At 40.5% G+C, this 25,432-nt stretch overlaps 2 protein-coding genes across 8 annotated transcripts in view; one reads left to right on the plus strand and one right to left on the minus strand.

Annotated features, from left to right (window-relative positions):
* Positions 1–5,675, plus strand: part of MAP3K14 (mitogen-activated protein kinase kinase kinase 14) — a 30,941-nt gene extending 25,266 nt beyond the window's left edge. Inside the window, exons 11-15 of the mRNA XM_063300547.1 lie at positions 516–845; positions 1,849–1,955; positions 3,336–3,480; positions 4,560–4,660; positions 5,172–5,675. Of these exons, the coding sequence (XP_063156617.1) occupies positions 516–845; positions 1,849–1,955; positions 3,336–3,480; positions 4,560–4,660; positions 5,172–5,336 (848 nt within the window). The 3' untranslated portion in view covers positions 5,337–5,675. The remainder of the gene's footprint in view (positions 1–515; positions 846–1,848; positions 1,956–3,335; positions 3,481–4,559; positions 4,661–5,171) is intronic.
* Positions 5,676–13,364: 7,689 nt separating this feature from the next.
* The window catches only part of FMNL1 (formin like 1), a 78,770-nt gene continuing 66,702 nt past the window's right edge, over positions 13,365–25,432 (minus strand). For 4 of the 7 annotated variants that reach the window (XM_063300550.1, XM_063300552.1, XM_063300548.1 and 1 more), the window contains 10 exons: positions 25,194–25,396; positions 24,274–24,508; positions 23,092–23,160; positions 22,110–22,190; positions 21,454–21,583; positions 21,055–21,218; positions 20,671–20,772; positions 18,080–18,178; positions 16,883–17,009; positions 13,365–14,246 (listed from right to left, as the gene is read on the minus strand). In XM_063300550.1, coding sequence (XP_063156620.1) covers positions 14,143–14,246; positions 16,883–17,009; positions 18,080–18,178; positions 20,671–20,772; positions 21,055–21,218; positions 21,454–21,583; positions 22,110–22,190; positions 23,092–23,160; positions 24,274–24,508; positions 25,194–25,396 — 1,314 coding nt within the window. In that variant the 3' untranslated portion in view covers positions 13,365–14,142. Of the gene's footprint in view, positions 14,247–16,341; positions 17,010–18,079; positions 18,179–20,670; positions 20,773–21,054; positions 21,219–21,453; positions 21,584–22,109; positions 22,191–23,091; positions 23,161–24,273; positions 24,509–25,193; positions 25,397–25,432 lie in introns of those variants that run through there. The other 3 variants (XM_063300549.1, XM_063300554.1, XM_063300551.1) reach the window with 2 other exon arrangements.

Consider the following 25,432-nt stretch of genomic DNA (forward strand, 5'->3'; position numbering starts at 1 on the left):
TTGTGGTCATGTAATCGCCATTTGTTACCTTCCCAGTCAGCTTCTGGCAAGCAAAATCAATGGGGAACCCCTGTGATTTGCTTAACAACCATGTGGTTCACTTAGCCCCGCAGTGATTCACTTAACGACCACAAAAAAGTCATAAAATTGGGCCTGATTCGCTTAATGACCACTTTGCTTAGCAACCAAAATTCCAGTCCCCATTGTGGTCATTAAGCAAGGACTACCTATATTGCCTTCTGGTTTTGTTTTGTTTGAAAATATAATAAAATGTTATTCTGCGTAGAAAGTAAAACTATGCCAGAGTAGTCATTATTCCATGAGGAAATACCTTTCCCTCTTCATAATGGACTGGTACAGGAGACTAAGAAGATCTGGATCTATCTTCTGAAACTTTGGAGGCATCATGCTTTGAGTAAATGCATCCTGGTGGCTGAAAAGGGGTTCCAGTGCTCCTGTTTTGTTTTGTTTTGTTTTTAACTATAGATTTTCCCATTTGTGCTTTTGGTTTGTAGTGGGAGGCCTGAAGAGTTCCTGGAGTGGTGAATACAGAGAACCCAGACGCCTGCAGTTGACACAGAAAACTAGTTTCCCAGAACTACTATTGCCTGTACCTGAGCCCCTGGGTAGCCCAAAGCTGTTGTGTAGAAGCCCCAGCCCTCCACTGCCATGTCAGGATCTGACCGAGAGAAAACTGTTAATTCACCCAGACATGTGCAAGAAATTACTGCCACCATGTGATTCTCTTCTACCCTCCTTCCTGACTCCACCCAGCACTAGGAAAGGCAGCATGACAGAATGGAGGACCCCCAGCATTGATCACGACCTTCAGCAGCTGGAATTTGGTAATCATGGATCCGGCATTAGCTTTCTTGTCATTTAAAGCTGCTGCTTTGTTTGCCATCTCCTTTCCTGACCCTTCTTTTCTTCAAGCCTTTTTGGCAGGTGTCCTTATCACAGAAGATTTTCTGAGAGGAATGATTGTATATTATAAGTAGTAGTTCTACCTGCTTGTTACTAATTTAGTTGAAGGAACCAGTCATATAATACTTGTGAGTTTAAAAGAAGGAAAGGGGAAATATGTTGGATATAGCGTTAACAAGACTTAAACGGTAATGATAGTAGTAGAATAAAAGGAATCCACAAATACTGAGCAGGCACCCATGAAGGAAATGGAACATGTAGGAGTGTGAAAATAGCAAGAGTTTCTGATGGTATGCATTTTATAGAGTAGGCATATGGAGTATTCAAAATTAATAATAGAATCAGGAAATGAAAAGATCCTTTGAAAACCCTGAGTTAAACAAAGTTACTAGCTTAAGCAAAACATACTTTAGATGAGCCAATAAACTTGGTAATCCATTTTCACCTCCTTTATTTTAATGAAGTTGTGAAAGGGATTCATTATTAAGGTAGTGCAGTGTTTCAAAAATGATTTGAAGAAGTACTTCACACCTTGCTTTGGCACAGCACTTTTTTGCTGTTCATTAAAACACCCTGTCTTTTATTTTTAAGTTTTGATGAGGCAGCTTTAATAAATATATGCTAAGATGTTTAAAACTAAATATAATAGTTGGGAAACATGTACTAATATAAATAAAATGTACATTTTAAAAAAAAGAGCAGACCCATGGAGCTTGATCTGATTTATTATTGGAAGAAAAAAATTCAGAACTGTAATAATTGTATTAGTATGTAGATGAGGAGGTCCTTGCCTGTTTTAATAATGAATCCAGAAGCGGGGTGATGGTTACTCCAGTTTAGGGCAGTCACGGATGGTGGAACCTTTTAATGTCTAGAGTGCACAGCCTTCAACGTCTCCATTTTAATCCATTCTCCTTTCCACAGATCTGATTCTGAACAGCCTCTCTCAGCCCTTTTCACTGGAGGAACAGGAACAAATGCTGTCATGCTTCAGCCTGGATAGCTTCCTCCCATCAGATGCTAGTGAGAAGGTAAGTATGTGAGGATGGACAGTTGCTATTTTGGAATTGCAGGAGATTGCCCAAGACAGAATGTTCCAAGGAGGATTGGACAGAATTCTCATTCAGAACAATCTGACTCTGAGCACATTTGAGTGGCTTGCACATTCATATCTTTCACCATGTGTTCCTGCTTCAGGTTTGTGTCCTGTCTATGCTATGAAGGAAAACTTCTTTTTTTTTTTTGCAGCCCCAATCTGGACCCTATTGAGAAATGCATATCTATTCCCTCCCTACTCAATGGTAGAAGAAATAAATAAAATGAGTGACTGACCTACTATACTTGATTTATTTCCCCACCCCAACCTCCTGGGTCAGAGAAGGAACAAGTATGGTGAAAAAGTCTTCAGCATCTTTTTCCAGTCTCTCTCCCGCTCATTCCAGATCATTCCCAGGGCTTTGTGCTTTTCTGACAAACTAGAAACTCTGCTCGCTGCAACTGAGTTGCATCAGTAGAGTGTACTGTTTATGTTCTTGAAGTGGGACAGGGAGACCAGGTTCAAGTCCTCACTCAGCTGTGGAATCAACTGGATGACTTTTGGCCAGTTACTCTCTCAGCCAAAATGAGTACAAACTGCCATGAGTCACAATGAATGGAATTTAAATAATTCCATTAATATAATAATGGAATTATTATAATTAATGGAATTATTTAAATTCCATTCATTGGAATTATTTAAATTCCATTCATTGGAATATATAATACATTGTATTATTATAATATAATAATAAATAGTATCCTATGATAAAAGGGTACAGATCTCCCCAGGGAGTGTTCACATTTTTCTTTCATCTCATATCACCTGTGAATCCTGGAGCTGTTACCCCCAGAATCTTACAAAGAAGCTGAGCTATTCCTTCCTGTATGTCCCACTTCTCATCTGCCAGTGCAACAGTGTTGGCTGGTGCATCTTTTCCATTCAGAATATTTCAGTACCAAGACATGGCACTTGCACAAATCATGAATGGTTGGTTAGAACTTCCAATAGCCATAACCAGTATAAAACACACACACACGCTGAAATAAAGTTCTCCTCTTCTCTCTCTGCTTCTCTCTATGTCTCACACATATAGCTTTTTTTTAGCCAGGTTAGCATGCAAAATACATTCTTTACTTCTCATACTTAAAAGGTGTTCATGTTTACCTTTTCCTCTGTACAGCAGGAGTGAGGTGCCAAATGCAAGTCCAGGATTGCAGTCCCTAGCATTTCTTGGGAAGTTTATGTGTATGTTTGGGGTGGGGTGGGGTGAGGGATACAGTTGGAAGAAAGGAATGCCACTAATGCATCAAAAAGATACATCTGATAGCCAAGCAGAAAAAAATCCAGTTTCTCCTCCTTTCTGATTCTTTAGAGCTCATTGAAAATGTCCCACAGCCTGAAGGACACCATGAGTTCTGGTGTGCACTCCTGGAACAGCCAAGTAGATGGGCAGAGCACCAGCTGGAACAGCTGGCTGCATCGTAGCAGGAACACAGATATGCCCACTTACGTTAACGGTAGGATTTGGTGATATCATGATAACCGGAAATGACATTTTTTTCCCCCCAACAACTTCTTTGTTAATTTATTTAATAAACATAGAATGACATACAAACAATAATATCTTACAATGCAAAAAAGAAAAGAAGAGAGAAGAAAAAGAAAAAAAAAGAAGAGGAGAGAGGGAAAAAAAGAAAAAAGGAAATATATATATACATATATATAAAAACAAAAATAAAAAGGGGGGGATAAGATGAAAAATAAATAAATAAATAGAAAGCTAAGCTGTACCGTCTAGAAAGTTGGAAACCCTAATCTTTCTATGGAATTGACATTTTTTGATGGTGTTTGTCAAATGTGATTTTTTTTAAATGCAAAATTAATTACTACTTGAATTGTTGTATTATAAGCTAGAATAATAGGACAGCATCCTGGAAGAAAAATTATTCTTTCCCATTATTTATTGGCTTTTCTTGTAACTAGCTAACCTAAGTTTCTGGAAAATGTTTATTTGATAAAGTTAAACAGCGAAGTCATCAATTGTTTTAAAGACGTCTTAAGTGTGCTGTGAGCATTCAAGATTAATCTGGTTAAATGTATGAAGCACTAATTTCAAAAAGTTTGTAAAATCTGTATGCATAGTTGAATTTAAAAAAAATAGTGCAGGTGGTGACAATAAAAGATAATGAAATGCAGGATGCTCAAAATATATTTTGTGACTTTTGGACTCCATCGTATCCTGATGTTTTCATTTGGATTCTTACACTGAGTGGGGTTTGGCCCAGATGGTCTAAATCCATGTTTCCCAACCTTGGCAACTTTAAGATGTGTGGGCTTCATCTCCCAGAATTTCCAGCATGCTGGGAGTTGAAGTCCACACACCTTAGAGTTGCTAATGTTGGAAATACTGGTTTAAATGACCCCTTCTTGCTCTAGGATTCCCTGGGTTGAGGAGCATCATGTGTCTGATGAAGGGGCATTAGTCCAGGGATGGGTAGAAGGTAGACTGAGCGCTATTGATACACAGCACTTCAAGGTTCTTTGGAATAAAATTGGAACAAGACATTCTTCTTTCTCTCTCTCTTTTACCTCCCAGGGGTGAAAATTGAGATCTGCTTGCTTAGTGGGGAAAGCCTCCACATCAGAGAATTCCGTGGGGCCAAGGTGGGAGATGTTGCCACTGGAATCAGCAGCCAGGTAGGTGTTGTGCTGGAGAGCCTGTCTTTTTTTGGCTAGGTATTAAAATGGAACTTTTCGTGAACAAGATCTGTCTTTCTTTCGCAGGGTGAGCAACTTCCTTATGGCAGAGGGTGCACAGTAATAATTTTGATCTCTTAGATACTATTGGAGTGGGTGGGGCCAAAATATCCAATCTGTTTGGAGGCTTTGGGTTGCCATAGCCCTGCCCCATTTGGGGAAGGGTTGGGATGCCTCTGAAAGGTTTAAAGTGCCCGTTTATTCATATTTTTCCTGTTTTTTTTATTTGGCATGCACTTATATTAAAACAGTACAAGATTTATTTCATCCTTAATCTACCCCTGGGCCAAATTTACTGAAGTCCAGAGGTGCTCTAGAGGTCTCAAAACAGGAACTGGTGGGTTCACAGGGTGATTTGATAGCTTTAGTCGGGTGTTAATTAGGATTGCAGTGATGCGTGCCTGTCGCAGAGTGTGATTCCTTCACCTGCTTTTTTGTTTTGCTTTCTTAGATACCAGCCCCTGCATTCAGCTTCTTCACAAAAGAAGGTGATCCTGTTCGTTGTGATATGGAGGTCCCCGATTCAGGCATTGAACTTCAGTGCAGTTTGGCACCTGATTGCAGTTCTGGCTGGAAGTGGAGGGTCAAACATGGTCAGTTAGAGAAGAGGCCGTAAAGTCTTTTTCCTCTCCACATCTTGTATTGTCACCCTTGAAGCAGGCGTGACTTTGCAGACAGATCAGTGCAGTGTTGGTGGTGGTAGCTGGCTGCTGAAGGAGATTATAGGTTCCTCATCCGCTGCTTTGCCACATCCAGTGCCTATGGAAGGTGCTGTGGGATGAACTTCTGTGCAAAGTTGAATGGTTGGGTTGCATTTAACAAAATCGAGCCCCAAAGCTTGGAGGAACATGAGCTGCTGTCTTTTAGGCAGATAACTCCTTCTTTAATCCCACTATCAAGGACTATCCTGATGGAATGATTTTTTTTCTCCTCACCATTACCTGTCTTTTCTCACTTGGAGCGCTGAATACTGCTCTTGAACTCCTTGGAGGAATGTATGATCTCCAGTTACACTAGCAAGTACCTAATGAGGGCATAGCCAGTGTATCTCTGCAGGAGCAGTAACTTTGTTGCTCACATGGAAACTGAACTATATTACTTCATTTTCTTCACTGTACAATTTACAGAGTTAAAATTACATGTTTTTCAGGATAACTTTTATCTGCCAGTCTGAATACAAATAATCTTTTTTAATAAGAGTAAACAGATTATACATTTCAAGCGAGCATTAAATTTTTTGTTTTGATTTTTTTAAAATCCTAAATCAGAGAGACCTACATCCGTCTACTGCTGTGTATGACATAGAAGTAAGCCCTTTTGAATGCACCAGAGCTTACTCCAGTCTAAGTGCACATGAAGACCAGATCCCATCTATGCCAAGGATAGTCTGAAGCAAAAGTCTAAACTTGAGATAAATTAGGCAAGTCCTAGTAGTAGTATGATTGGCTTTTTTGAATTATGCATATTCTTACCTGACCAGATTATTTTTTTTAATATGCTTTTGTAGGTTTTGGAATAGCTTTATTTTGTGTGAAGAGCTCTGGTCAAGTAAATGAATGTCATTAGACTAGGGGTGTAAGAGGAAGAAAATAGATAGACTATATACATCCTCTTCTCTTGATAGGCACAAAGATACTTTGTTCACAAAGCTGCATCTGGTGTGTACTGAGCTGTGGCTGGAGTGTATTCTTCTGTAATTGTCTTTGGTTGAACTTTGAAATCATATAGAGAAGAAGAAAAACCCAACTGACAAAAAAGGAATCTAAAAACTTGCCTGATGATTATCCTCTCTCCCCAAAGAAGAGAAGATTTGGGTTTGAGGGCAGCAGACCAGCCTGTATTTTTAGTGCCTAAAATCCAACTCAATTTTCATGATTTTCTGTTTCCTCTCCCAAGCACACATACTTTTTCACTAAAGCAAACAACCACTCTGGAGGGCAGCATCTTTTCAGTCCAGCTTTTCAGATGTAATCCCTAGGCAGCTGGAGTGAATGTGTAAATGGCCATGTGTAAATGGCCACGTGGCAGCTGTAAACCCTATAGTCTTTCTCCTTGTAAAAGTCTCATCTCACATCAGAGTTAATCCATGTCTTCACATCTGGCTTGATATGACTATTGTGTAATAAAATATGTCTCATATTACTTTCACTGGCTTCTAAATCTACTGAAATTCTGAACAACTAGAGTATTTTCTAGAAGCTTGAAGCTGTGCCTTAATAGGTAGTTTCTGAATCTGCAAGAGGTTTTTATAGTCTGGTCTATTAGAAGTTGTGCTGCTGCATTTGAAACCTTGCTTGGATATCCTGCTTATTTGATCATAGCTGTGCTCTGAGGCAATATCTTCCCAGCTGTTATGACAGACAGCTCAGATAGGCCATCGCGTGTTTAGGATTGTTTGTGACTTCAGTTGTCTGAAGTTCATATAGCTGTTTTGGCCCCTATTTAACTCTTTGTAAAATTAAATGCTACTCGGAATTGGACCCATTATTCTTGCAATTCAGTAACTTGATGAACTGATGTTGTTGGGGATTTAGAAAACTGCCACAACAATTGGGGCAGGCTGCTGGTTAAAAAAAATGTGCTCAAGACCATAACGACTAGATGAAAAGGGTAAGCAGCTTCCAATTTTGCCCATCGAAACTTGAATTTACTGTTGTTTGGGACTGCAGTCTGTAGAATCATTTTGTTCTGTACTCTCTCAGTAGCTGGTAGAGTTCATGTGAGAGAGAGAAATTAGTCATTCTAATATATGTGGATAGAGGGGCAAATTTCATTTCTTGCTGTCTCTTAGCTTCAAGCTGGAGCTGAAGGAATGATTTTTTAAAAAATTGAGTTATGGAGAAGAGACTGGCTGCAGAGCCAATCACAGCTGTCAGCCTACATCCTAAATGGATGCATCACATTTTATTTTAAAGTAGAAGTGGCCCTCTGTAGGTGGTACAGCTTGGAGTGCTTATCCATTCTGTTTGTGGAGAGGAAACAGCTCCTATCACAAATACATTTTTCTGTGAGTGGTTTCTTTCCTAATAACATCACCATTACTAGGAGAGAAGCCTGTGGAAATCTTGATTCTTCCAGGCTCCTTTCTTGATTTGCAGGAATGGCTGTTCCCACAGTGCTGATCCAGTTAAAAGAAAAAAAATTTTTTTTTATTGTAGCAGTGTGAAGTATTTGTATGCATCAGGGGAGCAAGCTACTTTCACATTCTGAAAAATCTGAAAGTTTATCTAGATATCCTAGGTATCTGTGGTTGTAAAACCAGGCGTTCTTGCCTCTTAATCCATCAACCTACTTGCAGTATATTGCTTCCTGCAAAGGAAGTAGCAGATCCTAAATCAAGGAATAGGAATCTAGATTAAGATATGGAAAAGCACTTTTTAAAAAATTCATTTACTTCATGCATGCTTTCTCCATGTTTTGTTACTTGGTTTAAAGAAATGTACATTATTTTGTCAGGTTTGCATCGTGCTGAGGTAAGGACAGGGAGTATACCAGCTGAGCTCACAGATCATGTTAGGCCTCTGTGTGTGTGTGTGTGTGTGTGTGTCTTTTTTTAGTGTGGTATATAAATCCACTCTGTGTAGCTTCATGGCAGAGTTGAGCCATAATGGCATATTGAACAAATGATGAAAACAATTCTGGGATAGTTAGGCTCATATGTGACCTGAGCCTTTTTTTTTTACTTTGTTGTGGGGGAGAGCTTGGGCTAAAATATACACAGGAAGCCTTCTGTGTAGAGATTTTATGAACTATCTTGCTTTCAGTGTTCAGACTGTTAAATAAGTAATTTGCTTGCAATAATGAGTGTAGAAGTTTGCATATTTTTTTCAATGTAGAAATTATATTGGTTTTGAAAAAGCCGACAGATGGAATGCTAGAAAGCCACAGCATCACAGCCTATTATCTCAGATACTTTACCTTCCAGCTCCAGTTCAGGAAATGCCACAAAGCTTTTTAAAATGAATGGAATGAGATAATTATTTGGAACAGTTCTCTTTGCCAAAACCAGGGTAATAACCACAGTGGCCTAAAGATGCTTCCAAACTGTGTTCCTAATGCTGTCAATTAAAAGTGTTCGTTTTGTCATTTTCAACTTAAAAAATATTTTTAATGGGGGAAGAAAAAGGGGGGGGGGGAAGTAAGAAGGTGCAGATAGGTTTCAAATGAAAATCACTGTGTTCACATGATGCTCTGAACCACAATCTTGCCAGCCATATTTAGTCTAGTGTGTTCTGAAGATCCATCCTTTATTAGTTTATGGTTCAGTGTGTTCAGTCAGTCAATAAAAGTATATTAACTACGGATAAGCATGTAATACAAGCACAGTGTATTGTCTCAGTGATTCTGTGAAGAGTTAAAAGTGAATGACGTTACCTTTTAACTGTCAGTGAAGTTCTAAAGCACAAGGCTGAATGTATATTTTTCTATCAAGGAAATTAAATCAAATCACAGTGCCTTTAGCTTGTATTTTGGTGGTTTCTGTTTATTTGGCTAGATATTTTTCCATTATTGCTCTTTTCTTTGGGACTTTGGTTTAGGGTGGGTAGATGTCTAGAAATGTTGTTTACTAAGTGATGACCAAGTGCAGTTTACAAATTTGCAAGAGATGCATGCAACTACTGTGATTCTGGTGCAGATGAATTTACCATGTCTTCACTACATACCAGAGCCAGCATGCTGTCTCCCACAGTGATTTCTGTGGAAAGACCACAAAATAGCTCATGCTGATGTCAAGGGCTGTCTGTTGTCCATAATAGTAGGGGTTGCTTCATAAAAATTGATGCCCAACATTGATAAGCCTTTGTGTTTTGAGGAAAGACTTCACTTTCCAGTTCTTAAATTGCAATTCATACAGCTTACAATTGATTTGTCTGAAATAATAAAGAAAATGCTTCCCAATTACGGGGAACAGCTGGCTGAAAGTCATCATTTGGAGGGGTTCTGCAGGATTTGGCTTCATGAATGAAGCACTGGAGTTTGATAAGTTATCCTCTTTTGCCAAAATGCATGTAACAACAATAGAAAGGCTATGTTTACCAATGTCCAATTGAAAATCTCAACTCATAAAGTGTTGGCATTTCTTTATTCCCTTGTTCATTGCATTTTATCCAGTTTGAGGTTGTGTTGTCTGGTTCTGAAACAACTATCACTGAGGCTTAGTAACTTGGCCTTGTCATAAAGGGCAAAACTGAATAGTATTACACTTGTCATAAAGTGTAAAACCAAAATAGTAGCCATTTTGGATCCAGACAACATTGTTAAGTTTCAATCTTTGATTCAAATCCTACATGTAATAAGGGGGAGGGCTTTAAAATGTAGTGAGAACGACTGTGTTGTAGAAGTTAAAGCCCCAAGTTCATGTCCATCCTTAGCTATGAATATTTATGTGGTGTCTTTAGGTCAGTCATTTGCTGTCAGCCCAGCCTACCTCACAGGGTTACTGTTGGGATAAAATGGAGATCCCATGAAAGCCACCTTAAGTCTTGGACAAAATATGAGTGTGCAAGTCAAATAAAATGGCAGCATATTCATGTGCATTCAAAGCATTTTGGCTTAGCGTGGTACAAACTTGGCCATAAAATTTAGAGTACTGTATAGATTTTAACCACACAATGGTACGGCAGTCTGAGACTAGAGTCTGCTAGTTATATAAGCAGAACTGTGGGATCCCAGCAAAGGCCAGTCTCTCAAACATTTGATTTCTGAAAGAAATCACCTAGATCAATGTACCTATCCAGCATCTAGTACTCAGAGGTAAACAATTCTGTACCTATCATGGTTTAACAACTATTGGATTTGCTTGTAGTACATAAATGTGTCTATTTCCTTGGCTCGACTGGGAAGTTGAAACGCATCCTGGAAGGCAAACTACATCTGTAACGCTGCTGAGAAGAAGTGCATGGGCACAGTCACCTACATTTGAACTAAGCTGCAACACCTTTTACAAACCACCAAAGCTGATGGTTTTTATTCCAACTTATCTTTTGGGGGGAAAAAATAGCCTGTGAACTCTAGGTGACAATGAATGAGGTGACGGTTTTGTGCTGTTAGTGGTAAAATTGGTCCTTGGATAATGTTCACATTTGCTTCACTTGCATAGTTTATCTCAACTATCTGCCCTTGGAGAGTATCCGAAGCTTCAGCTGGTGCAGAATGCAGTGGGACAGGCAGTTACGTGTGCCTCTAGAACAGCATGTTAGATCTCTGCTCTGCAAGCTGCATCGGCTGCCAGTTTGCTTCTGAGTCCCATTCAAGGTGCTGGTTTTAACCTTTAAGGCCCTTCACGGCATAGGACTGGGTTATCTGTGGGACTGCCTCTCCCCAATTATATCTGCCCCATCCCATCAGGTCTGGCAGAGAAGGCATGCTGCGGGTCCTGTCTGTTAGGGAACTACACTTGGTGGGTCCCAGGAGGCGGGCCTTCTCTGCCATGGTGTCCACCTTATGAAACATTCTACCCCACCCTGAATTGGGGTCAGCACCCTCCCTGTTAATGTTCCAGAAGTCCCTCAAGACCTGGTTATAAATGTATGAATAAAACAAATCTGGAGAGTACAAGGTTTGAGAAGACTAACTTCAGTCATGAAGAGTCATTATTTCCAAAAACACAGGAAGAACATTTGTAGGGGAAGTAAGCTTGAAGTGCACCAATTGGATAGTCCAAGTGCTTTTGCTTATCCCACATCTTGAACAGAGTTCTGAGTTGCTGTGAGTTTATGATCATTGGGTATATCCGTGGACACTTTGATATTAATGGAGATTGTATTGGATCCTGTTTGAGAGATTTAAAAAATCAAAGTGCAATTTTTGAATGTCTCCTGTCTTAATCTGAGGCCAGTACACTTCCCAAACACTAAGACATAATTTGCATTGTTATAATACATGTATTATATTCTCTCATTGTTAACTTGCTTTGGATTAAATGCAATTCACACACCATATATAAAAATGTATACAAAGTAACAATTCATGTAGAGCATTGTGGCCCATCTACATGATTAAAGGCATTTAAAAAAAATAATTAAGTTCCACATTCAATTCTTTTTTTAACCATCCCTCCCCATACCTACCCCTTGTTCCTGGGCATGGCATAAAGAACTCTTTGTGCTATTCTGAGTGTTTGCTGTGATGATTTTAGTTTTTCTTAAATTATGGGGAAAGCAATGGTAGCCTAAAACTGGGCTTGTAAGCCTATGTGCAGCTTCTAGTCTACAGCAGGTTTGGGATGGACAGTAGGGACCTGGCCTTAGTATTGCTAAAGGCTTTTGAGGGTTTTCTTTCATCCAAGTTGAGACTGAACAAATTGGTTGTCCATGCATATCCAATGTCTCCTGAAATAGGTAGTTATTGCTGTGAAGCTTGCATGCTGGAGTTTGAGGGAGAGAGCAGAAGTGCAACTTTGCATAAGTGTCCCCTGCAGGCATTAAGTGCTCCAGATGGAGTCAGATTACACAAAATGAAGGTGTTGCAGCCCATACCACCCCCACCCCCACAAAAAGAGGGCATGAACAAGTTCCTCTCCCATTCTATATATTTAGGGAGTATCATCTGTTCTTCCTCCCGAGATAAAGGGAAATATATGATTTATAAAAAGAGGAGCTTGATTCGGGAGCTACAAAGGAAAGTTTAATTGCACTTTATCATGTGCCTAATAGAGTTAACTCCCTTCCCCATGCTTCCAGCAAGTGGGGCAACATGCCTTTGTAAGTACAGCATTAGGATGTGAAATCCTTCAGATGATCTAACAGTTGTAAATCTCAGTATAGAATTGGAACCATGCATTGCAATGATGGATTAAATCTATATTAAAGATCTCCTGAGTTATCCAATTACTGTCACCTCCACTCCATATTTTTCTGTCTCTTATAGTAAAGTTCTTAAGAACACACATCTGAAGGGTGGAGGTGGGGAGGTAATATATGGGCACTGCCAGCAAACTGGAAGAAAAAAAGGGTTCAGTGAAAAGCCACAGAAGAGTGACACCATGTGGCAAGGAAAAGAACAGCAATTCCCATACCCAGTGTGATTGTCACCAACATCAGAATGAATAGTTTTAAAAAGTGCCAAACTTTTGCTAAATCCTGAGATGCTGTTCCACTGACCAGATTAACTCCCTAGACTGACTGTTGTGCTAGAAAAGAATGCTAAAATCATTTAAATATTGTAAAAGAACATACAACCATGGGAAACTCTGTTTACCAGAGAGAGAACAACTTAGTTTTCCATGGGTTTCTGATCACATCAGATGCAACGGTAGTCACACAGTTACAATCCAGTTGACATGCAGTTGCCATTTGGAGTGTATCGGTCATGACGTGGGGCAGATTTGGACTGTACGGAAGTATACAAAAAGGACAGAAAGACTATGCTTCCCGTTCTTCCCTCATTTCTCTTTTCACAACAACCCTGCTTAGAACTTGTCCTGTCAGCGATCTAGAACTCAAAGGAAGCAACAGGCCTGTATGTGGCCAGGGCCAACCATGAGATTTTGTGGAAGAAGAGGCTATTGGCCATTGGCCCCTGAAGCCAACTCATTCCATATCCATGAAATGCTGAATATGATTTGGGTTCTAAAATGCTGGAATTAGTGCAGCACCTCTGCAAAAGATTAACAAGTGCTGGGGAATTCTGGGAGTTGAAGTCCACACATCTTCAAGCTGCCCAGGGTGAGAGACACTGGTATGTAGAGTGTTTGCTCCACTCAGGAACAGCATAAAGTCATCTTGGATTTACTAGTTAATTAGCCCTGTTTTGCTACTTTATAATGGCTTAGATGATCCTGAGGTTACACTTTCCCAGGAAGTAACCATCCTACAAGCACATCAGCACTTAGACAAGCACAATTTTTTGTGACACTTGAGGAAAAACAGCCAGACCATCCTCTCCCACCTTGTCTCTAGGGCAGAAGAGGAACTGAAGAATTAAAGTAGAATGAATGCCCCAGCTAGAGAAAGAAACCAGAGTAGTAGGTTGGATAAAGAGGAGAGGAGGGAGGAAGGATCTGGCCCCTTGTCAGATTCCTTTCTTCCTTTCTTAGAGGCAGCGGCAGCCACAGAGATTCTTAGTGGTGGAAGATGCTTCTTGTTGGTTTGGTGGTGGTGGTTTCTAGCACCATTGGCTGTCCCTGTGGTACACAGCTGAGCCTCCCCATCCTGCCCACTGCTGCCATGGTAGGTCAGTCCAGTGTGGCCAAGATGATTGTTATACTCAAAATGAAGCAAGGTTGCTGATCCAGTGGGCAATGTAGCCAGCAGGACTTGCATGTGCAAAAGCCTACAATGGGGGAGGGGGGAGGGGAGGGGACAGTCATCTTGGCCTGAATCCCTTTATTCCTTTGGTCCAGGCCTCTTGGCTTTGAACCCTTGAGTCCTTGCTTCACCCAGCAAACCAAGGCTTAGTTAGCTTGTTCTCATTCAAGGCTGTCACAGTGAGATCTCGGAGGTCGCCTGGAGAGTCTGCCCAGTGGTCCGTTTCCTGCCACTGTGCCGACTGGTGTCCCCCCGCCGGTATGGCTGGGTACGCAAACCTGCCCCAAAAGAAAAGAGAAAGCTCAGTTGTGGCTTTTGAAGATACCTATTGTCCACCCAACAAAACATTCTATAATGCAGAACAAATTTAGTACTTGTGGAAGAAGTTCTTTTACCTGCTTCTCAGTGTTCACTATCTTTGAAATTTTTTGCTATTTCACCTTGAGACAGACCAGATATGCTTTATTAATCCTATCTAAAGCTTGGCAGTTGCCAAAAACACCTTAGAGAAACCCTACATCTGGATCTTCACATCACATACAGTACTAAAATTCCAGTTCAAATTAAAAATAAGCATGCAACACAAAGGTACTTGTTCTTTGCTCTTTACTTGGGAAATACATAGATACGAAAAGCAAGGATGGGTATAATGGGGAGAGACAAGTTTAAATCTCCACTCAGTCACAATGCTCATACAGAGACGAGCTTTTCCTACCTGATGGGAAGGTGGTGGGGATAAAGTAAAGAGGGGCTTCTGTAGTCCATTCTGCCAGGCTCAATGAGGAGAGGTGCTTCAAATGCAGAGAGTCTTCTCATTATGGGAAAGAGTTAGCCTGTCATGCTAATTGCTGACTGCCATATTCCTGCCCCCCAATAAATTCGACCCCTGCTCTTGATGAATGTTACCTAAAGCCACAAGCTACAGTGGGCTCTCTTCATTGAAGCTGGCATCGCAGAAGAGGCGAGATGAGCGTTTCCCCGTCCGAGCAGTAAAAGGAATAGTTTTCAAAGCTAGGAAAAGGATAGTTCAGGGAGGAAAAAAAAAAAAGGAAAAGAGAAAGGAAAAGCAGTAGGCAAGTGAAAGAATGGGCGGTACAAAGAAATATGCCTTGACAGCATACCTGCATTACTGTACTTACTGCAAAAGATTCCTAGGAAAGAGCTGCCACCTCTCACTTAGAGACTCTCAACAGCCCATTTGACCCCCAACCCCCCCATGTCAGATTAAAGGTCAGATTAAAGGAATTTGAGTAAGCTCAGTTCCTACTGACTGAGTCCATGCAGTTTCCTTGACAATAATATCTAAGTGGTAACCCACTCATTTCCTTCTTCCAGGCTTCCCAGTCTAGCAACAACCTGGTGTTACCAGATGCTCCCCATCCCATACTAATAGGTAGTTGTTGTGGGGAAAAATAGGAGGAGGGAACATTATGTATGCTACCCTCAGCTCCTGAATGAGGCGGGATATATACCAAATAAATAACCAACCAACCAACCAAGGCTGACCTCCTTAGTTTCTGAAATTAGCCAGCGTTGGCTAGATGGTACCACCTGCCGAGGCCATGTCACAATACTAATCCCCAAATTCCCCACGAAGGCAGGATCACTATTAAACCTTTTAAAATTAGTGATATGGATGTATCCTTTGAGAATCCAGGGCAGGAGAAAGGTGAGGGTATATCTAAAAATTGAGTGTGGTATCTTGCAGTTGTTAGTAAAAGCAAATGAACATGTCTTCCAAAAGAAGTGGTAAGGTTTAAGAAGGGCAAAGGAGCAAGTGAGTCAAGAAGTCAGAAGTAAATGAACAGGTAGTGTCAGAAACATCCTTTAAAGTCCCACAGAGCTTCAAGATCATGTATCTGTGTATGGATAGCTTGCACCAATTGATACAAGTTTACCAGGGCAGATAAACACACTGGTTTGGATCCAGATTTGGGCATGAACAGCTGGGACGACAGAGGTGGAGATCCTTATTACTTCTTCCCCTCACAGCCTTTCTGGGTTTCTGAAAGTGCTCCATAGGGTATCAGGGAGGGCAGAGAAAGTTAAGGGGAAATGGGGGGAAGAACCCTCCCCCCAAACATGGCAGAGGTACCTTCCATGATCAAAGCTCTGCTCATGCATGGTAGCTCCATATGACTTTCAGAATTTTCCTACTTTCCCTGTACCACAGCTTGTTTTCTTCTGCAAAGTCTCCATCCCCTGCCTAGTATTTTTGAGGAGTGGAAGGGTAAGTCTGCCGCCATCAATCCAGTTGCATATCGAAATCTAAACTCATCTTATTCATGATGATACATTTGTATTATTTATAAACAATTTCCTGGGTTTTATCTTCTATTCCTGTTGATGAGTTTAAATGTTTTGATGTTTCAACAGTGCTGTGAGCAGCTTTAGGAAGGCACATTATTGCTGAATAAAGGAAATTCAGACAATGCATGGCATGTGATCAATAATTATCTATTTCATTGTTATTCCCTGCCATTAATAGGTGGATTTGGCAGAATAAAACTGTAACAAAAAATACAGTTCACATCTGCATAATGAAAATTCAGTGTGCAGCTTCAATCATATGGACCTTAGAAATGTGCTAGATAATCATACCTTCTCAACAAATGTGGCAGGGACCCAAAGAAGTAAAAACCACATGCCAGCTTACTGTAACCCAGAGGTGCACAGGAAGGTCCTCAACAGTACCCATGCAATGGAGAATATTGCTACACCTCATCTAGTTTCCCAGCTAGAATCAGGTGTCTACAGAGCAATGGCAATGCAGGACAGATTATCTATAGGTCACAAAGGATCACCTTCCCCAATCCATAGGATTCTGAGCAGTTCTCACTTCATCTTTTGGCCTTTATGGAGGATCTGCAGAGACTTCAGGCCTTTTGATAAAGCTGCCAGCCTCCCTCCTTACCTGAAATAATGTCCTCAATGGCACCATCCTTCTCCTCATAAATGAGAGGCTCCTTCACCATCTGCTTCTTCTTCAGCTCAGCTATGAGGTCCATCTGTTGCCGCTTGGCCTTATGGGTAGGAGACTGCTAAGGAAGAGAAGTGGTTGCTATGGTTATGCATGTATCATGATGAAATTGAAGAAGTCTGCAGGGCCAGCTCACCCAACAGTGATGCATAGGAATTAAGTCTGCTGTTACTTCAATAATAATAATAATAATAATAATAATAGTAATAATATATATTAAACTTGTATGCCACCCAACTCTCAACAACTGGGCAGCTCACATCAAAGAAAGAAATTAAAATCAATAAAACATTAAAAATAAGGATATGCTGTTCCTTATATCATTAGTTGTGGTGGTGATTTTAATTTAGTCTATTCTATCGTCATACATACATACACATATATATTTACATACCTACATATTTAAATATTAACTTTTTTTTCAAGACAACAAATATGAGTCAAGAGGACAAGCCACTGTAAACTAATAATTAAAACAGATAACACCCTGATTAGCAGCTTGTTTTTCTTAAAAGCCTATGCCACACTCCACACAGTAACATACTGCAAAATACTTCCTGCCACCAATTCCTCCATTTACTCCTATGGCTTCAGGATACCACTTGCTGATCACTATAATGAAAACTTCGTATGTACAGACTCATGTATGATGAAGCTGAGTAGAGTGCTAAACAGTCACGGTTAGCTGTAGCATGTGTTAATGGTCCACTAGCAAATTAATACTTACACATTGATCCTAGCCAATATTAATAAAGACAGCAGATGACTTATGTGCGTTATGGTTGTCATCACCACACACGATCTAGCTATCTCTCCTAATTTACAGCCCCCTGGTGACAAAGATATATTTTAAAATAGGGATGGAAAATGATAAGCTCATAGGCAGAATTCATCCCAGCTAACCGATTGCCTCCATTCTTCAAGCCTGTGTGCATTAGGCCAATTTTGACAAAGCTCCTGTTTGTAAGAATAGAATCCTCCCAATGGTCATTGCTATAAAGAAAGTTGTGAATTGAAAGGATTACCCCACTTCAACTTAGATTTGGATGCTGATGTGAAATCCACTTATAAACCAGGACCTAGTGTGGATTTTGGAACACTAGGAAAGGATGAGGAAATCTTAACCCATACCTTGGATACTGCCTGTTCCTCTTTGCTGGGGGAAACTGACTCCTCCTCTTTGGCAGCTGCTTCCTGCTTCTTCCACACTTGGATCTCTTCCTCTGCTTTCTTTGTGTTGGCGGGATGAGAAAAAAATAATAATCCCATTAAGCAAACACAGGTATCTCAACTAGACTATTTTTCAACCTTGGCAACTTTAAGATGTGTGGACGTCAACTCACAGAATTCTGGGAGTTGAAGTCCACACATCTTAAAGTTGCCAAGGTTGGGAAACACTGATTTACTAGACAGTGGGATGCTTTCCCCTCAACAAAGATCATGGCCCATTTCTCCTTTGCAAGCCCCGTTTTTCTTTCTTTGGAATAACCCCATGTAATATGGAAATGAGTTTTTAAGCTCATGGCATGCATTCTCCCATACCTAATTCCTGTTTTCAAGTAATTTATTTGCATCTTCTTAGAAGCACAAATAAATTACATTATTATTCTCTATTATTTCCAACTGATACCCCTTTGCATTTGGCCCTCAATATTATTAATGTAGTTCTTGTTGCTGTTGTTATATAAACTGCTTGAAAATGCATATATATAAATTAGATGAAAGCCAAAAACAACAACAACAAAATTGTGAGGGAGGCCCAAGTCAATTCCCACAAAGTTAAAGCTACAGATACAAATTCATCAGCACCCTACATCTAAGAACTGGTCAGTTGAAAGGAAAAGCAGTGATCTCCTCCTTGTGATGGTGATTAACATTTCTAATAACCAGAGTTCTTATCATCCTGGCATATAAAGTGGACACTTCAATAGAATATAGGACACGGATTTAACCTCTACATATACAAATATGATTTTCATATACAGGTAGTCCTTGGTTAACAATGACAACTGAGACTGGAATTTCCATCGCTAAGTGATGCGGTCATAAAGTGTGACATCATGTGACCATGCTACTTAGCAACGGCAGTTCCAGTACTTCTGGTTGCCATAGTTAAACAAATCCTGCGTCGTTGTTAAACACGATGTCACATGGTTGCCATTTGTGATCTTCCCTGCTGGCTTCCCTAATGACTTTGCTTGTCAGAAGCTGGCTTTGAAGCTCGCAAATGGCAATCACGTGACTGCGGGACCCTGCAACATAATTATGAGCCGGTAGCCAAGCACCCAGATTGCAATCATGTGATTGTGGGGATGCTGTGACAACTGAAACTTTGAGGACTGGTCGTTAAGCAAGGACCACCTGTAGAAGGTTGAAATATATTTCAGTTGTTGCCCTGATCAGCAGCGCATTGATCTGGGCCAGAGCAAAAAGCTTCCTATTTGGAGCATGCATGCTCTTAAAAAAATAGCCAGGGAAAGTTTAAGAGGACGGGGCGATTCTATTATAATAAAGATGGGAAATTTTGGCCCTATCTGACTTAATATCTAACTTCCACACCCTCTGCTTGAAATCTGCTAAGGATTTATCAAGGCCTAAAGTAAGGAAGGCTGGTGTTGACAGAACATAATGTATTAGATCGTGGTCAATTAGCTTCATAGGGTGGATACAAATCTATCATTCAGGGTAGGATGAACCAAGGAGATCCTCCAAAGGATTTGCTTTGCCCAAGACCTCAAAGGCACAGTTTACATGGGCCATCAATATTCTCTTCTGCAGATCCTAGAGCTTCAATTAACCTAGTAATTTATTTATTTATTTATCAAATTTGTCACCGCCCATCTCCTCCCATCAGAGGGACCTAGTAATAAAGGAAGCTCCTTACTGAGAGTTATGAGAAGTCTGTAATTGTTACATTTATTTTAATGTATAAACTTATCAAATATGCATGCATACTGAGGAATATGTATATGCAGAAACCTCTCTCGTTTAATACTAGAAGGAATTAAGATAAAAGAATGAGCTGCTATTATTAGGAAAAACTACTCTAACACTTTTGCTTATGAGCTACAATTCCATTCAGGCAATTGTCTATCAACCTAATCCATGATCCATGATCCTTTACCATGAAGCAGTTTTGTCTCCCTGCAATAATAATTCCTATGAAAGCATTAGAAATTATTAGTAGCAAATGCCATCTACAGAATGATACAAGGAAATGGGGCAATTTCAGGGGTAGACAATGTTGTAATTTTTGCAGTCATCTAAACCATTTGGAAGAGAACTGATGGACTCAGTCAACCTCCACCCAAAAATATATCAACTCATACCTAAACAATTATCATAATTATTTAACTAACTTCTACACCACAATTATTGTCAACCTTACATTTATTTAGTACAGTCCTCTTCAATGTGGTACCCACCAGATATAATGGAATTATATATTTCGTAACTCCCAGCCCGGATGACCAATGAGGTTTTAGGTTAAGGGAAACTGATTTAGCATATATTAAGAATTCAAGACTCCTTATATCCATCTTCTCACCAAACTTTACCAAACTTCAACAGAGCAAACTCCTTTAACAATCTTCATATTGCAGAAGTGACACAAGAAATAGAAGAGAGCAGCCATCTTGACAATCCCAGGTCCAGGCAAGAGATGAACCCAAACAGTCTCCTCCAGTCATTAGACTACAACAGATTAGAAGCAGGTTTTTTACCTGGTATGCTTTGATAAAGCGCACAAATGTGGGGAAGAACATAGTTGGCGGGGTAGTCTTGGGGTTCTCCCCAAAGTACTCCACTGTGGACTCATATGCCTCCTGTGGAGCAAGCAAAAACAACCACCAACTCACACATATTGGTATAAGAGCCCTTGTGTCAAACACAAACACTTTATTCTCTCTTTTTAGGTCTATGGATGTTATAGAATTTACAAACAGCCACTTGAAAACATGGTTTATAGTATGAGAATTCATAAATGGATTGTGGAGAAAAACACAGTTGTGATCTCCCAACATGTTGATAAGCTCTCTTCCAAGCCCAAGCCTGTAGTTCCCATTTGCTGTGATGCTCCTTTTAGACAAACCTCCCTTTCTCCTTACCTGTGCTGTTTTACTGTCTGCCTGAAGCTTTTCCAACATCTCCGTGTTGGTCTTTAGGAAATCCTTGAGAACGATGCTGTCATCCTGGCGCATGAACTCTTTGCGTGTGAGCTCCATGCCTCGCTGCAGGCTTCTCACATCTTGAAGCACACTGTCCAGCGACACTACAAAGGTGGGAAGGAAAGAGAAAAAGCATGGAGAAGTGAAGCAAGAACAGCCAGTCTGGATTACTTCCTTCTCACTTACTTGCCCCTTCAGATTCAATTTTTGTAGGGCAGGTGCTCTTCTTCCTATTACTATCCTGTATTTTCCATCGGCAAAGAGAAAGGGCAGCACCCTACCTTTCACCAGGAAGACAATTCACTGCTCTCCTCTTGCCCGTGACCCACCACACCATACCTGTCCCTGCTTTGTCCAGGAAGTGCAGCTCACTGGAAAAGTTCAGGAAATTAGGGTATTTCTCTTGGATCACCCGCACTATATAATGAAGTAGTGTCTGTTTCCGGTCTGTTGATTTCATGTCCAGAAGCTACAGAGAGAAGTAGCAGTCAGGCTAGGAAAAAACTAAGGCACCAAGGTGTTACAGAATACCTGCCCTTCCTGTTGTCTTTCTTTCCACATTTGTTTAATTCCCATGGGTTTGGGTCATGTAATATACAATATACAATATACAATCATAACTCTGACATTGTGAAGAAATGGTCCTTGGACTATTACTATTCCCCATAAGTTCAATGTCATCAGGGAACCCAAAGTTAGGAAATGCTGGATGGCTCACACCACAATAGCTTGGAAAAGATTACTTGAAAGCACAACCTACAGTACTGTGAAAGTCTGTTCTGAAATGCTCGGGGACACAAGCTCAGGGGGGCAGGGGTGTCTTTCCCTGTGGCTGATGCATAATTGGAAATCAGCATCTTCTTGCACCTTACTCTCAGTCTTAGCTCTTTCCTGATTTGTGGCCACAACCAACTTTCAGGTTCACACCCTACAGTTTGGCCATGCCTTGCTTCTAGAAGCAGGTCCTAAGGAATCTACGCCTCCTCCCCACCTACCGCATCAAGGCTCTGCAACCGGAATCCATAAGCTGCTCCCCGTTTGCTGCTGTTCAAGTAATTCCCAAATGCCAGGACAATCTGTGGAGAGGCAGGCAGGCAGGCAATCAAAATGAGTCAACGTCTTAGCTGAATCTAGGAACTGAAAGCATTGCTAGCCCAGGTACAGAGAGGAAGATACGAGGATATCATTTTATTGTATTGAATATGAATGGCCAATTAACTGGAAGACAAAACTGATATACATATTCATGAGGAAAAGGATATGAATGGTTATTAATCATAATAATTATAATACTGCTTTTACTATATCTCTGATTCCCAGTTACTGGGAAAGAGGGGATGAAGGCCATTGCTCCCGAGTTCTGTCTTTAGGCTTGGGAGATGAATGTCTAGGATGGCTCTTATGTTCATAGGGCACAGTATTTCCAAAAGTGCATTAACAGAGCAGAGTTCTACATGTCAATCAACTGGTTGCATCACATAAGCCAATAAGTTCATGAACCAAAGGAGCCTGTCTGCTGCCAAGCTCCAAGAATCAATCTCTCTTCCTCCCTCCCTCCCCTCCCCTCCCCACAGCCACACCCACATCAATAATTCACAAAGAAATACACTGGGTAGACTCTTCTTACTCAGTGCTGTCAAACAGACTCATGCCAGTGTGGCACACTGGATAACTTTGAGACAGTCCTAGTCCTCATGGGATTGTTGTGGGGAAAAAAAATCAGAATACTATGCATGCCACTGATTTCCTGGAGGAAATGTGAGACACAAATTAAAGACCTAACAAATTAAATAAATAAATAAAAGCATCCTGAGGTTTAAGGATATGTGGACAACAGTGTGTGACTCAGCTGTCAACATTCTGGGAAACAACTTATTTACTGTTGATCCAATAAATAAATATTGCTGACCAAAGAAACCCTGCCCTTCCCTTGACTTGAACGACTGTGGAGACCTCTTTATCTTTAAGGAACCTCACCTCTAAAATCTGGCGCAGTTTGGTAGATGACTTGAGTGACATTGAAGCAACAATCACAAAATTTAGTTGCTGTAGATGGAAAAAAAATGTGAGAATGACATAATCAGATTTCCTACTTACTTTGACATCTTCTGTCCCTAATTTCCTACCTACCTTAACTGGTCAGACATGACTTGGTGCTTGCACAGGGGACCTTTTACCTTTCACCTTAATTGGTATACCAATTGGAGCTAAGTGTAAATGTGGAAATTTTCAACTCAGTTACCAGACTTCCAACATTTGTATTTTGTGAAAACTTCACTTTCCTGTTTTGTGACCTTACTCTACAAACTTTTCTTACTTTTTTGATTTTTGTTTAATCATGACATCAGGAATGAATATTTTGCATATCATCAGGATAGGAAAAAAAATCAAATTCTTTAGCACCATGATTTTAGCTGCCAGAACTGTTAGGTGCTGCATAAGATACATAATAACCCAAGTTCGTCACCTGGATCTTTGCAAAGGGAAACAGTTGCAGCCTTTTCCCTACTCTGCTTTTAACATGCTTTGGGAATTCTTGATAATCCCTGATAATTCCACATAATGGTTTGGCAAGGCCTAGAAATGCTTCTACAATCAGCATATTCTGTGATGCTCACCAATAAATGCAAGCCGAAAGCAGTCTTCATAGCCAGTTTCCCTGTGCATTTCCCCTATAATCGGGCTTCTGAATATGAGTAAACTTTCAAAGGCACTGCTGCTGAAATTTAAAAATTCTCCCCAGAGAGACCGTTCCTATTCTTAAGCTGTGGTGTAAAAGATAAAAATCTTAGAGGATTTACTGCCTGCTGTTGTTTGATGCCATATGTGCCAGCTTTGTTCCTCTTTTCCCCAACAATACAGAATATTTGAAAATGCATTGCTACACTTAGCCCTGGACCTACTTCCTATATGACGTTGCGATTTACATTCTGCCCTTGCTAAGCCATTAAGCAAATGATGCCTTGTTTTTCTGCTACCTGGAATACATAATTCCATATTAAGAAGATAGAAGGATACTATTTTAGAAAAATCATCAATCAAGATAGTATGTCAACTTTTATATCTATTTGGCAGACTCTCCCAGTTGCTATTAACCCAAGACATTCCTGACTGACACCACCTCTTAGTTACAATCAATTGCCTGGTTTTGCTTCTTACTGGCAGAAGGAGCTGTACTGTATCTCCAAAACTGCCTAAGAATGTCATGATGTTCATGCGTTCTGTTAGGCGGGGAATTTTGCTGAATTTGATCATGAATTGGTCCTCATCCGAAAGCTCATCCAGTGGTCGCTGGTCCTTCTCATATTTGCGGATTAGTGTCAACTCATATTCCGTGGGGATGAAACGCATCAGCAACTCCAGAAAATCCAGACTGAGGGTCTGTAAGTCATATCTAAATGGGAATAAAATAGACCAGGAGTAACTGGTTAAGTAGGAGAGGACTACATTTCTTTAGGTAGCCAAACCAAATGTCATTACAGTACAGGTAGTCCTCAACTTATGACCACAGTTGGGACCAGAATTTCCATCGTAGGTCATTGCGGTTGTAAGTCAAGTCACCACATTACCGGATCCAATTTTACGACCATTTTTACGGCAGTTGTTAAGTAAATCACCATGGTTGTTAAGCAAATCACGGGCCATTAAGCAAATCACAGCAGTTGTTAAATGAATCCAGCTTCCCCAATGGGTGTATTTTGTCAGAAAATGGCAAAAAAGTTGCAAAATGCAATCACGTTACCGTGGGACACTGCAACCGGTCATAAATGTGAGCTGGTTGCCAAGTGCCCAAAATGTGATCATGTGACTGCAGGGTGGTAGTGCTATGTTTTGTGACTCTTGGAAGTGCTTTAGAGGCCATAAATCACCCATTCCAAGGCCGTCGTAACTTCGGACCATTGTTACGAACGGCTGTAAGTTGAGGGCTACCTGTAAATAGCCTCCCATCACAAAATTAACAGTTTTGCATATCATAGGCATTACTAATGTCAATATCGTGCACATATGCATATGTGTTTAATCCAATGTTCCCCTGACACCAGCAGATGGAATTGATGTGAGAATTCGGACATACTCACATCTGAATGGCTTTGCAAATGCTGTCAACAGCAAGCCCCCCTTTACGGAGGGTGATGGCCAGGTTCTTTGCCCGGTTGCATTCAATCAGTGAAACCTTACTGGGAGCTTTCTGTGATGTCTTTGCCTTTATGGAATTGAGGTTCATGCTGGGACCCTGAGCTTTGGTTTTGAACTGTTCTTCAAAGTCATTCATGTCAAGTTCCTGCACAAGAAGAAGCCAAAATAAATAAGGTGACAT

This window comes from Candoia aspera, chromosome 4 (genome assembly GCF_035149785.1).
Source record: "Candoia aspera isolate rCanAsp1 chromosome 4, rCanAsp1.hap2, whole genome shotgun sequence".
NCBI lineage: Eukaryota > Metazoa > Chordata > Lepidosauria > Squamata > Boidae > Candoia > Candoia aspera.